This window comes from Hemiscyllium ocellatum, chromosome X (assembly GCF_020745735.1).
Source record: "Hemiscyllium ocellatum isolate sHemOce1 chromosome X, sHemOce1.pat.X.cur, whole genome shotgun sequence".
NCBI lineage: Eukaryota > Metazoa > Chordata > Chondrichthyes > Orectolobiformes > Hemiscylliidae > Hemiscyllium > Hemiscyllium ocellatum.
The window spans coordinates 17,098,127-17,112,948 of NC_083453.1; the positions used below are offsets into that span (position 1 = coordinate 17,098,127).

At 49.9% G+C, this 14,822-nt stretch overlaps 1 protein-coding gene across 1 annotated transcript in view; it reads left to right on the forward strand.

Annotated features, from left to right (window-relative positions):
* The window catches only part of LOC132805821 (peripherin-like), a 31,341-nt gene that overhangs the window by 6,470 nt on the left and 10,049 nt on the right, over positions 1-14,822 (forward strand). Inside the window, exons 2-4 of the mRNA XM_060821111.1 lie at positions 10,814-10,874; positions 12,989-13,084; positions 13,843-14,004. Coding sequence (XP_060677094.1) covers positions 10,814-10,874; positions 12,989-13,084; positions 13,843-14,004 — 319 coding nt within the window. The remainder of the gene's footprint in view (positions 1-10,813; positions 10,875-12,988; positions 13,085-13,842; positions 14,005-14,822) is intronic.

Below are 14,822 nucleotides of genomic sequence, written 5' to 3' on the forward strand. Positions count from 1 at the left end.
ATATTGTCCCATTTGCCAGCACTTGGCCCATATCCCTCTAAATCTTCCTATTCATATTCCCATCCAGATGCCTTTCAAATGTGCAATAGTACCAGCCTCCACCACTTTCTCTGGCAGCTCATTCCATACACGTACCACCCAAAAAGTGGCCCTTCGGTCTCTTTTTATATCTTCCCCTCTCACCCTAAACCTATGTCCTCTAGTTCTGGATGCCCCCAGCCCAGGGACAAGACTCTGCCTATTTATCCTATCCATGCCCCTCATGATTTTATAAACCTCTATAAGGTCACCCCTCAGTCTCTGACGCTCCAGGGAAAACAGCCCCAGTCTATTCAGCCTCTCCCGATAGCTCAAATCCTCCAACCCTGGCAACGTCCTTAAATCTTTTCTGAACTCCTGAGGAAGTGGTGGATGTGGGTACAGTTACAATGTTTGAAAAACATTTGGATAAGGACATGAACAGGAAAGGTTTGGAGGGATATGGGCCAGGAGCAGGCAGGTGGGACTAGGTTGGTTTGGGATTACGTTTGGCATGCACTGGTTGGACCGAAAGGTCTGTTTCTGTGCTGTCTACCTCTAGAACTCTATGATCTAAGTTGACTGCCCCATGCAAACATCAATCCAGTAGTGAACACTGATTATTTGACTGTGTTCTGTGTTTGTCAAGAACTGAGGAGGACTTTTATTCACTCATGGGACATGGGCATCACTGGCTGGGCCCAGCGTTTATTGCCTGTCCCCAGTTACCCCTTGAGAAAGCAGTAGTGAGCTGCCTCCTTGAACTACTGGTGTACTGACACCCACAATGCCCCTTGGGCGGATATTCCAGCATTTTGACCCAGTGACAGTGAAGGAACGGCGATATATTTCCAAGTCAGGATGGTGAGGGGAGGGGAACTTGCAGGGGGTGGTGTTCCTGTGTATCTGCTGCCCTTGTCCTTCTAGATGGAAGTGTTTGTGGGTTTGGAAGGTGCTGTCTGAGGAGAGTTGACCTACTAGGACCTTGTCCAGTGGAGATGTTGAAATGATTTCCTTGGCATTTTGCAGGCCACGGTCAGGTTCTGCTGGCCCTGCAGTTTGGAAACAAGGGAAGCCACATTGACAAAGACTTAAACCAATTGCTGTGAATTCTTCAGCCCCCATCATGGCCAATACTGTTAGGTATCTGATGGCCAAAGATAGCAACACGATACCATCAGTCATAAACGTGCTCTACAGACTTTCTCAGGAGAAAGTGAGGACTGCAGATGCTGGAGATTAGAGTCGAGAGTGTGGCGCTGGAAAAGCACAGCAGGTCAGGCAGCATCCGAGGAGCAGGAGAATCGACATTTTGGGCAAAAGCCCTTCATCAGGAATGAGGCTGGTGAGCCAAGGGGGTGGAGAGATAAATGGGAGGGGGGTTGGGGCTGGGGGGAAAGGAGCTTTTCCAGCACCACACAGTCCTCACTTTCTCCTATTTGATTTTAACCCTACTGTGAATCCTCTTGCAAGGATGCCTACCTTGAAGTTCTCCTCTCTACAAGGCAGCTACCTTCCCCCAGCCCCACCCCTCTCCAATCATCTCTCCACCCCCTCGGCTCACAAGCCTCATTCCTGATGAAGGGCTTTTGCCCAAAATGTCGATTCTCCTGGTCCTCTGATGCAGACTGACCAGCTGTGCTTTTGCAGTACTACACTCTTGACTTCCTCAATCTAACTGGCCAGGCATGAAGAGATCCAGACTCTGTGTGTGTGTGTGTGTGTGTGGTTCTATGGCTCTATATATATATTTATCTAGATTTCCTGTTTTGTGGATTGGCCTCGAGTTGTCTTTCATCCTGACTGAAGGATTCTGTATTGAGCAAGTACTTTCCATGAGCCATTAACCCTAAGCCCTGTGTGAGCTGTGATCTCCTGCTTGGATGCATCATTTCTCCACACACCATTTTCTTTATTCTATCCGTGAAATGGTGACTAGTTTAAATTAGCTTCTTTTGCCCAGTTGTCCATTCTGCATGGTCTTCCTCAGATGGTCCCTACTGGAAGCTAGATCTGTGCAAACATCCAGAAACAAAGTGAAAGCAAGGTGGATGTTGACTATTTTAAAGTCCATCCTGCACACCAGCCTTCCATATCTGTCAGGTCAGGTCGGAACTGTGATCTGACTAACTCAAATATTGTCAGAAATCACCTCTGAGGCAAAATACTTGACTCACACCAGGCATTGCATGGTGCAGTTTCCTGTGCTTTCTAAGCAGAAATCATTTGAAATGAGAAAAAAACATGAGTTGAATCAAAGAAGCAAACTATCTTCTGGATGTTTCTTGCATTGTCACAGTGACTGGGTCAGCATCTGGGAAATGAGTGAAACCTTCTTCAGTGGTTTTAAACAGCATGGGGTTTCACTGAATTTGAGTGAAAAATTGTACACTGTCCTGTTCAGTACTAAGCTTTTAAATCTTTCATCTCTCACCCTAAACCTATGCCCTCTAGTTTTGGACTCCCCTACTCTGGGGAAAAGACCTTGTCTGTTTATCCTATCTATGTCCCTCATGATTTTATAGCCCTCTGAAGTCAGCCCTCAGCCTCCAATGCTCCAGGGAAAACAGCCCCAGCCTATTCAGCCTCTCCCTATAGCTCAAATCCCCCAACCCTATCTACCTGCAACTCTACTTTCAAGAAACTATGAACCTGCACTCCAAGGTCTCTTTGTTCAGCAGTACTCCCCAGGACTTTAGCATTAAGTGTATAAATCCTACCCTGATTTGCCTTTCCCAAAATGCAGCACCTCACATTTATCTAAATTAAACTCCATCTGCCACTCCTCGGCCCACTGGCCCATCTGATCAAGATCACGTTGTAATCTGAGGTAACCCTCTTTGCTGTCCACTACATTTTCAATTTTGGTGTCATCTGCAAACTTACTTACTGTACCTGTTATGCTCACATTCAAATTACTTATATAAATGACGAAGAGCAGTGGACCCAGCAACAACCCTTGTGGCACTCCACTGGTCACAGGCCTGAACCAAGTGACCTAGCTTCTTACTGTGACTGAATTCCAACCTGTCAGTTTCACATTGTTGATGGGGCTAGATGAATTCAGTCAATTGTTGTTAGATGTGCTGCTTCAGTCATTCTTCACTCTTGGTTGTTATCTAGCCTGTGTATCCTTGGCCTGCAGTTCCCTGGGTCTCTCCGCTCAGGGCCATAAGAGGTGTCAGAACAAGCTTCCCAAATAACACCATGATGCTCACCCCAATCTAAAGAGAACTTTTGCAAGCGAGTTATTTCAGGAACGTGCTTTACACTCGTTGCCACTGAAATAACTCCCCAGAGGCCGGTATCCAGTCACAAAGTTCCCCCTTTATTTACACGTGGAGAGTCCTTGACACCGATCCAGCTCTCTCAGACCCAGCTCAGCGTGAACAGAACCTCTGACCCTCCTGTGGTTACCTGTCAGCCAGGGCTCCCTGATTGGACCAAGTTAACAGCCCCAATTAGGGAACTCATATTCTATGAAGTCGACCTACCTGACCCTGTTACAATCACTACAGGATCATTTCATTTTTTTTTTCTCAAATCTTTATTCAATATCCACCACCAGGAAAAGTAGGAAAACACCCAAGTGGTCTGTGACAAGCAGTGCCCTTCACGTCAAAGGGCAATGCTGTGTGATCAAAACAGTGAAGGGGAGGGCAGGGACTAAATCAAAATAGAGTTGGAGGGGGAAATGATGCACTCCACTCCCTGCGGCGCCCACCTCTCCCTGAACAACTCCAGGGTGTTGGTGGACACCGCGTGCTCCTTCTCCAAGGACACCCGGGCCCTAACGTAACCGCGGAAGAGGGGCAGGCAGTCGGCCCTAACGACCCCCTCCACGGCCCGCTGCCTGGACCTGTTTATGGCCAGTTTGGCCAGGCCCAGGAGCAGACCCACGAGGAGGTCTTCAGACCTGCCCTCCCTCCTCCGCACTGGGTGCCCGAAGATCAGGAGCGTGGGACTGAAGTGCAACCAAAAGCAGAGAAGGCTTTTCAGAAAATCAAAAAGGGAGTGCAAACGCCCACACCCAACATACACATGGTCCACGGACTCCACAGCGCCACAGAACAAGCAGTTGGGCTGGGAGTCCGTGAACCACCGCAATCTGCGGTTGCAGGGGACTGCTGCGTGCAACACCCTCCACCCCAGATCCCCGAGAGAAAGGGGGAGGACTCCTGCGTAGAGGGCCCTCCACTGGGGATCCCCACCGCCCGGTGGCAAATGGGCACGCCAGGGCGTGTCCGGGCGGTGGATGAGGGAGAAGAGGTGGACGGTGTGCAGCAGCAGTCGATATAGGACACACCTTTTAACGTCCTTGAACGGGACAAAGTTAAAATTTCGGAGGCGGCTCAGGTTGTGGGGCACAGGCTCCCGCGGGAAGTACGGGACCTTGGGGCCAATGTGAAATTCCGTCCGGGCAGGGGTGAGCGCGGACGGGATCCCACCGCACACCTGAGCGTCCTCCAACTGGTACACTACGTCGGGTCCGAGCACCGCCGTTTTAAGGCGTCGGATGCCGGTGACCACGTACCGGACGTCTACCGCTGCCCTGCTCGCTATGTCTTGCGGCAACGTCCAGCCCAGGCCCCCGGCACCCAGCACGTCCCCGACCCTGGTCACCCTCGCCGCCACGGCCCTCCCCTCCGACAGCCACTCGAACCCGCGAGCACGGAGGTGCGGATTCCTGAGCAACGGCTCCCTGACGACAGCCGCTACTCCTGCCGGAGGGTAGGCGCGACGCGATTCGACCATGCTCCAGACAGTGATCAGGTCCTGGTAAAAGACAGGCAGCACCTTGAGGGCGACCTCCAAACCGTCACGGTCGACGAACAGGAGCTGCGTGTCGTAGTTGAGGTTACGCACCTGGCGGAAAAAATACGTCGCCAGGGCGCACCACCTAGGAGGAGGCTCGACGTAAAGGTATCGCTGCAAGGTCTGAAGGCGGAAGGTCGCGACCTGGGTGCGGACGCACACCAGCAACTGACCGCCCTCCTCAATGGGGAGACTCAGAACCTGCGCAGCGACCCAGTGCATCTTTTTGTCCCAGAAGAAGTCTACCAACGTTCTCTGGATGTCAGCGACAAAGCCAGGAGGAGGGACCAAAGTGACCAGCCGGTACCACAGCATGGCGGCCACCAGCTGGTTTATGACCAGCACTCGGCTCCTGTAAGATAGCACTCGGAGCAGTCCTGTCCAGCGGCCTAGGCGAGCCGAGACTTTGGTCTCCAGCTCCTGCCAGTTGGCCGGCCAGGATTCCTCGGTCGGGCTGAGGTAGACCCCCAGGTAGAGGAGATGGGTGGTACTCCAGCTGACAGGATCATTTCAAAGTGTGTGAGAAGATTTGTAGCTCAGGTGCTCGTTGTTGTGGTTCTGTTAGCCAAGCTGGGAATTTGTGTTGCAGACGTTTTGTCACCTGTCAAGGTGACATCCTCAGTGCTTGGGAGTCTCCTGTGAAGCGCTTCTGTGATATTTCCTTCGGCATTTATAGTGGTTTCCCTTGGAGATGTTAGGAATGGGAATGTCATTGTGTAGCTGTACGGGATGTTGGTTGGGCCACTTTTGGAATATTGCGTGCAACTCTGGTCTCCCTGCTATGGGAAAGGTGTTGTTAAACATGAGAGGGTGCAGAAAAGATTGTCAAGGATGTTGCTGGGTTGGAGGGTTTGAGCGATAGGGAGAGGCTGAACAGGCTGGGGCTGTTTTCGCTGGAGCATCGGGGGCTGAGGGGTGACCTTATAGAGGTTTATAAAATCATGAGGGGCATGGATAGGGTAAATAGACAAGGTCTTGTCCCTGGGTTTGGGGGGGGGGGGGCATCCAGAACTAGAGGGCATAGGTTTAGGGTGAGAGGGGAAAGACTTAAGAACGACCTAAGGGGTAACTTTTTCCACAGAGGGTGGTATGTGTATGGAATGAGCTGCCAGAGGAAGTGGTGGAGACTGGTACAATTGCAACATTTAAAAGGCATCTAGATGGGTATATGAATAGGAAGGGTTTGGAGGGATATGGGCCAGGTGCTGGCAAATGGGACTAGGTCAGATTGGGATATCTGATCAGCGTAGATGAGTTGGACCAAAGGGTCTGTTTCCATGCTGTATGATTCTATAGCCATTTTTAGTCTTGAAACAAGCCCAAATCCTTCAATATGAATATATGACAGGAATAGGTTAATTAACCCCTTGAGCCTTCTCTGCATTCAATACGATCAGGGCTGATCTAACTACTCACATTCCCGTCTTCCCTTGATAACCTTTCACTCTCCTTGGCTTGCAACGTCTCCCCTGGATCTTCTGGTTCCGAACTGAGCCAAGTTCCTATTCCATCATTACTGGCCCTCAGCTAACTGACCTCTGCTATCAATAACCATTCAATGTCAACCTCTCTCGTAGTTTAGCCTTCTGATCTATTCAATAATACAGGAGCAAGCATTGCTTCATAAACTCTTTGATTTTATCTGTCAGGTTCTGAATGCTGTAGAACCAATGCAGGGAATATTCCAGGTGATGGGGAGCAGGAAGGTTGATGTTGGATGATGGAATTTGCTGCTTTCTCCCTCTGAAACTTAGGTGAAACACTGTCCCACAACAATCAAAGGATAGGATATGCAATGGTTGGCATGACTCTGGCCTTCTAAGGCAGAACTTTCCAGATTCAAGGACTCTATAATTTGCACACAGTGATGCAGCAGCCCTGGGAGTGCTGCAGCAAGGATTCACAGATTATTTTCCTCTCCTCTCTAACCTGAGATCACTGAAATCCTTCAGTCAGGATGAGGGCAGTTATTAACCAGTTATTGCCGTTGGTCAGAAATGATACCAAGTATTTGGCTCCTTGTTCGTCCATAGGAGTACAAATTGTCAACTGTCCAATGGCAGCTCGACTGAGTGCTGAGGAATTCCAGTTTTCCCCCTACAACCCTGTGCTACATGATAGCAGCTTGTCCTGCCGAGGGTGTACACCGAGAATCCCCGAAGGTGCAGATAGACGCCATTCAGCTGACACCAACCCTCCAAAGGGCATCCCACCCTATCCCAGCATTCCCAAAGCTAACCAACCTAGCCTGCACATCCATAGGCACTATGGGCAATTTAGCATGGCCAATCCTCCTAACCTGTCCATCTTTGGACTGTGGGAGGAAACCCACGCTGACACGGGGAGCAAACTCCATACAGTTACCCAAGGCTGGAATCGAACCGGTGTTCTTGGTGCTGTGAGGCAGCAATGCTAACCACTGAGCCACACTGTTTCTATCAGAAGGCAGAAGGTGCCATCTTGATTTTCTTCCTGAGTCACTGAGACACACTCAATTCCAGACACCTCAAGTGGACACCATACGGCCTCAGATTGAATCCTTCTTCCAGTCGCTCAACACAATGGGGGTGTTGGAGCCACTTTGATGCAGGCAAGTGGCCTGGGGTGTGGGGAGTGGTGGGAGGTGAGAGAAATCATCCAGAGCAGCTCATCGTTGATTTAGTGCTGGGGATGATCTGGTCAACAGTCTGAAGACCGAGGCAACTGCCTTCAGTCCCTGACTGCAAAACAACTCCATTCCTCTCCGTGGCATCTGTCTGCCACTTGGCCAGACAGCGTCTCGGTTCACACTGGGGAGATATTCTGTTTGTACCTTCACTCCATTTCTTATGGGCACGAATCACCACGTCGCTGCAACATCACTCAACCCTCCCTCAAACCTCTGTTCCCTCAAAGTTATTTCAGCACACTCTCAGCTGGTTCCCCCACATTCTACTCTCCATCAACCTCAACTCGCCCGAACCTCTGCTACCCCATGACCTGACTCCCACCACATCCTGGGTTCATGTACCAGCCCTATGCTCTCTGACCTACACTGGTGAAGCATGGCACTCATTTGAAAATTCTTGTCCTTGATAGAGTCATAGAGACATACAGACATGGAAACAGACCCTTCAGTCCAACTCTTCCATGCTGACCAGATATCCTAACCTAATCTAGTTCCACTTGCCAGTACTTAGTCCATATCCCTCCAAACCCTTCCTATTCTATACCCATCCAGATGCCTTTTAAGTGCTGTAATTGTACCAGCCTCCATCACTTTCTCTGGCAGCTTGTTGCATACATGTACCACCCTCTGTGTGAAAAAATTGCCCCTTAGGTCCTTTTTATATCTTCCCCTCTCACCCTGAATCTATGCTGTTTAGTTCTGGACTTCCCAGCCCAGGGAAAGGACTTTGTCTATTTACCCCTGCATGTGGGACCACGTTTTATGCAGTCAAGGCTCATAAAAATAGTAGAAGCACATTTGTAAATGATCAGGACTTCTCCTTCTTCAATATTCTTCAGTTTGCTGAATCTGACAGATCAAACATGTCTGGGGGGGAGTTTGGGTCGAATGATTTCCCTCCAATAAGGTCAGTTGGAGGTGAATCCTATTTGCTGGGCCCCTCACTAATGTCGGACAAGATTTCCTCAATAATTTCGCATCAGGCTATTCAGAGATTAGATTAGATTCCCTACAGTGTGGAAACAGGCCCTTCGACCCAATAAGTCCACACTGACCCTCCGAAGAGTAACCCACCCCCCCCTCTGACTAATGCACCTAACACTATGGGCAATTTAGCATGGTCAATTCACCTAACTTGCACATCTTTGGACTGTGGGAGGAAACCGGAGCACCCGGAGGAAACCCACGCAGACACGGGGAGAACGTGCAAACTCCACACAGTCAGTCGCCAGAGGCTGGAATCGAACCTGGAACCCTGGTGCTGTGAGGCAGCAGTGCTAACCACTGTGCCACCGTGCCACCCTGTAATGGCACACCTTGGGAGTAGGTGGGACTTGAACCCAGGTCTCCTTGCTCATAGGTAGGGACACTACCTCTGAGCTCAAGGTTTATATCCTCTTGCAAATCTGTTCCACATGATGTTCTGTGGGATTCCTTGTTGAAGTCGAGCTCCTTTTGTCACAGCAGAGTTCTAAACGGTAGGTGTCTTCCATCACTGCGCACTTTGCCGAACATCATCCCCACAGGCCTGACCCTGCGTCACACCACAGAGAGAGAGGCCCTTCGGCCCATTGTGTCCTGTAGCCCTGGATGCTGTGGTCTTTCACATGGCCAGCTCCTTTCTTTTGAAACACCCCCTCCCGCCCTTTCAGGCATCGAGTTCGCAAGCCTCTGGGTGCAAACTAAAGGCCTCAATCACTGGTGTGTGTCCCTATTATTAATCGGTTCCTCGAGGGTTTAATGACACGACGCAGAGCAGGGAGGCTGCAGGTTTCAGGAAGCGCCGCTTTGACCGAACCTTGGAATCAATTCCCCAGGACCTGGACCAGCGAGGGCTGAAAGGAGCCAGGGTTGCTGGGATACTAGATGGCAGCTGCCACCCATACAATGCCCGCGGGAGAAGTGGGAGGGGGGCACATGGCTTTGTTAGAAATCCGAATTCTTCGCAACCATCTTCCGAAACAGATGGCCAGCAGAGGCCCCTGGTGGTTAGTGGCGGACAGCTGAGGTAATCCTGACATTCGCCCTCTCCCGCGCGCAGAGAGAGAGCGCGCGCGCGCGAGCTTTCCCTGCACCAACCTGTCCTTCACTGGGTACTCCCTGAGTGAGATGGCCAGAGACAAGGTTACATTTAGCTCCAGGAGAACGCTTGATCATCTCGGCGGGTGCTAAAGCGCCGAAGGGGGTGGGGGAAGGGTCCTAAGGGTGGAGGGGGAAGGGAAGTGCCGCCTCTCGTCAACTCGGGGCTGTAAATGTTCCCACAAGAGTGGGGGTGGGGGTTCGCCTGGTGTCCTTGCCAACCACCACCCCGCCCCCCCCCCCCCAAGTTGCCATAAAACACCTCACTCACTTTGCAGCTTGTTTAGTGGGATGGGTGGTACAGTGGCTTGGGTTTCCACTTGGTGCTCAGGTTTCCTGCCACAGTCCAAAGATTTGCAGGTTAGGGTGGATTGGCCATGCTAAATTGTCCTAAAGTGCCCAGGGATGTACAGGTTAGGGTGGATTGGCCATGCTAAATTGTCCTATAGTGCCCAGGGATGTGCAGGTTAGGGTGGATTGGCCATGCTAAATTGTCCTATAGTGCCCAGGGATGTACAGGTTAGGGTGGATTGGCCGTGCTAAATTGTCCCATAGTGCCCAGGGATGTGCAGGTTAGGATGGATTGGCCATGCTAAATTGTCCCCTAGTGCCCAGGGATGTGCAGGTTAGGGTGGATTGGCCGTGCTAAACTGTCCTATAGTGCCCAGGGATGTGCAGGTTAGGGTGGATTGGCCATGCTAAATTATCCCATAGTGCCCAGGGACGTGCAGGTTAGGGTGGATTGGCCATGTGAAATTGTCCTGTAGTGTCCAGGGATGTGCAGGTTAGGGTGGATTGGCCATGCTAAATTATCCCATAGTGCCCAGGGACGTGCAGGTTAGGGTGGATTGGCCATGTGAAATTGTCCTGTAGTGTCCAGGGATGTGTAAATTAGATGTATTAGTCTGGGGTAAATGTAGGATAAGGCTCTGAGTGGGATAATCTTTGGAAGGTTAGTGTGGACATGTTGGGCCAAAGGGCCTGTCAGGATTGTATGCTATGTGTGGGGAAAGCAAACAAACAAAAGAAAAATACAGCTGTGTTCCAGAGTGGCTGATGGACGAGATGGGAGGTGGTGTTGTTAAAATGCATACCAGTTGTGTTGGTACTTCAACATGCACCACTTAAAGGAGAGGTCCAGCAATGCCACAGGTCACTGCTGCAGCATGGGGTGGTGACGGTTTTGCGGTCAGGCCGGGAGATCAGTAATGCTCATGTGTACTTGTGCTGCAGGTTGGAAGAGGAAGCTCAGAAGAGGGAGGATGCTGAGAGTAATCTGTTACTGTTCAGGAAGGTGAGTAAACTGGTCCTGACTGCTCGCCACGGGTAATACCACCGTCTGCCATTACTTATCGCTTTCCCGTCTGCAACCGCTTCTCCGAAGATAAACACTGAAAAGCTGGCACATATTGGGAGAGCCAAATGCTCGGCATGGTAGAATATACAAGAGGTGTTTTTCAAATCCTGAACAGCAGATATCTGCACCAAACCATTCTAGAACTCACAACACAGAGCTAGCACAAGCTGCTAGCAAGGGAAAAGAAATGTTGCAGAATGCACTTTGTGACCGAGAAAGTGTTGCATCTCTGGGAATGGAGCTGGTGTGGCACTGTCCCAGTGATTGAGGTTTTCTGCTGGACCCTATCTAAATAATTCTGCATTCTACTGAAAATGGTTACAGTACACCCAGTATTGGTTGGGAAGTAGAGACATTGACAAAAAAAAGGTGTCTGTAATTTACACATTTCACTCTCATTCCAAACAGGGTTAGAAGTCACATGACACCAGGTTATAGTCCAACAGGTTTATTTGAAATCGCAAGCTTTCAGAGTACTGCTCCTTTATCCCTCTAGTTCTGGACTCCCCGACCCCAGAGAAAAGACCTTGTCTATTTACCCTATCCATATCCCTCATGATTTTATAAACCTCTATAAGGTCATCCTTCAGCCTCTGACGCTCCAGGGAAAACAGCCCCAGCCTGTTCAACCTTTCCCTATAGCTCAAATCCTCCAACCCTGGCTACATCTTTTTTGAGCCCTTTCAAGTTTCACAACATCCTTCCTATACAAAGCCCTGGTTAGACCACACCTAGAGTAACCAAGAGCAGTTCTGTTTGTCACACCTTGGAGGGAGCACAGCACAGATACACCAAACTAATAGCTAGACTCCCAGGGCTTAAATTACGAAAGAAAAGGTTGAATTTCCTGGAATTTAAGGGGTTAAATTGTGATTTGATGGGAGGGTGTGTGCCATCACAAAGAATAAAAATCTCGCAGTCTTGTTCTCTGCACTTGCCTGGGCTCTTGGTGTGGCTCTGTCTTTAATATGTGGTTGTGGATTGTGGCTGGGTCCAGCATTTATTGCCCGTCCCCAGTTGCCCTGGAGGAGTTGGTAGTGAGTTGCCTTCTTGAACCGCTGCAGTTTAAGTTGTAACACACTTCCCTCTGATTCAGATCGGAAGATTGACCAAATAAATTGTGCCTGATCGATCAGCGCAGAGCTGGTGGGAGGCTGCACTGTCAGAGGGGCCATGGCTTGTTAAATCTGTCTGCTTTCTCTCAGCTGCCCCTGAGGAGTGGGGCTCACCAGATTTGCAGCAGATATTATCATGGAATCCCTCCAGTGTAGGAGCAGGCCGTTCGGCCCATCAAGTCCACACTGACCCTCTGAAAAGCATCCCATCCAGACCCACCACCTGCCCAACCTGTCACTGTAGCCCTGCCAATCCACCCTAACCTGCACATCTTTGGACTGTGGGGGGAAACCGGAGCAAACCCACACAGGCACGGAGACGATGTACAAACTCCCCACACAGGCAGTTGCCCAAGGGTGGGATCAAACCCGGGTTCCTGGTGCTGTGAGGCAGCAGTACTAACCACTGGGCCACCGGCACATCCATTCCAAGATATTAGAAGGTGGAAGAAATATTTGTGCTGGAAACGATGTCACAATTTGCACAACACAAAGTGAAATAAAAAACAGAAACTCAGCAGGTCTGGCAGCAAGTGTAGAGTGAGGAACAGAGTTATGGTTTTGAGTCCAGTGTGTCGTGCCTTCAGAGGAAGGTTTGTGAACCTTGCTTTTGAGACAGTGCAAGTGTATCACAGCAAGCAACAAAGCCTCAGCTGCCATGGAGATTTAAAGTGGGACATTTTGCCCTAAACTTGAACATCAAAGCGACAATCTTTAGCAAAATAATCTCTCAAACTGAATTCGAGTCAGCCATTGAAACTGAGCATTGCTCTGACAACGGTAACAACCAGCTCGAAGACAGAAATTTAAAATGTCTTCCGTTCTTTGGCCCCTTATCCCTTCCCCCTGAATGCCCTTTGCATGTTCCCTCTCTGGCTTACTCCCTGCACCTCCCCCCGCCCCCCCCCCCTCATCCCTGAACGTGAACCCCCACAGGATGTGGATGATGCGACTTTGACTCGGCTGGAACTGGAGAGAAAGGTAGAATCTCTGCTAGATGAGATCGAGTTTCTCAAGAAGATACACAATGAGGTGAGCTGGGCCATTGTGGGTTCGGGGTTGTTCCTTGCCTCCCTCAAGGGGCCTCGGTTGTGGGAAATGAAAGCCTTTTCCTGTGTCCACATTCTGCATTCTCGGCTGGGCCCAGATGCCGGTCAGAGCTCTCCATCTTGGAATCGTTCACTTCCATGCTTTGATTGAATTGTCAGCATTTTGAGTGGTTCAGTTTGCTTTTGCCTCTGTCAGATTGTGGGTCCAGTTTTGGAATGATGATCAGTCCTTTTACAGAATTCTAGAGTCATACAGCATGGAAACAGATCCTTCGGCCCAACCAGTCCATGCTGACCATCGTCCTCAACTAACCTAGTCCCGCCTGCCTGCTCCTGGCCCATATCCCTCCAAACCTTTCCCCTTCATATCCTTATCCAAATGTCTTTTAAATGTTGTAACTGTATCCACATCCACCAATTCCTCATTTCTCGGGCGAACCACCCTCTGTGTAAAAAAAAAACCTTGCCCCTCATGTCTATTTTAAATCTCTCTCTTCTCACCTTAAAAATGCCTCCCCCGCCCCAGTTCTGAAACCCCCATCCTAGGGGAAAAGGCAACTGCCATTAACTCTATCTATACCCCTCATGATTTTAATTAACTTCTGTCAGGTCATCTATTTCTGGTGTTTTTCTCTTTAAAGAGCGTTGCAAAGGGGGAACTGGATGGTCAATAGTGGGTTTTTTGTGGTGGGTGTAAACATGACGGATGGGGGAGTTACGTTTTCCCTGTTGTCATCCCAGGAGCTGAGGGACCTGCAGGCAAACATGCAGGCTTCACAGCTACAGCTCGAGATGGAAGTGGTAAAGCCTGACCTGACTGCAGCTCTGAAAGAGATCCGCACCCAGTACGAAACCATTGCCACCAAGAACGTGCAGGAAGCTGAAGAGTGGTACAAGTCTAAGGTAATAACTCAGCACAGCTACCCAGAGCTCCCAGTGATGAGTCCCATTGTGAAGCTTTTTCACTATAGGCCTCTGGTGTCCAACGGCAACAATAAAACTCCGTGTTGTCTCTCTTGTACAGCACGGAAACAGACCCTTCAGTCCAACTTGTCCACGTTGACCAGATATCCCTAACCTAATCTAGTCCCATTTGCCAGCATTTGGCCATATCCCTCTAAACCCTTCCTATTCATGTACCCATCCAGATGCCTTTTAAATGTTGTAATTGTACCAGCCTCCACCACTTCCTCTGGCAGCTCAATCCACACACACACCACCCTCTGTGTGAAAATTTTGCCCCTTAGGTCCCGTTTATATCTTTCCCCTCTCACCCTAAACCTATGCCCTCTAGTTCTGGACTCCCCCGCCTCAGGGAAAAGACTTTGTCTATTTCCCCCTATCCATGCCCCTCTTGATTTTATAAACCTCTATGTGAAACAGTTTGACACAGATCCTTCACAAAGGGCCCTGTTTAAAATGAATATTTCTGCTCATCTGTTTTGAGATGTGGGTGACACTGGCATGGTTAACATTGCTTGCCCGTCCTCCATTAGCCCGATACCTTTAAGAGTGGCCAATGTAGAGTGGGACTGATGTTGCCTGAAGGCCTGGAGCTTTCTTTGAGCTATTTACAGCAATCCAGCAAGCTGCATCAGTCATCCTTTCCATCTGATACCAGCCCCCAAGTGTCATCCGAGTCTCGGTCTTTAGTTTCCACTAGATTTTCCCTTTTCCCCACTTCGGCTAATGGGCATTCATGTTGGGTTCCAGGTCCCCCT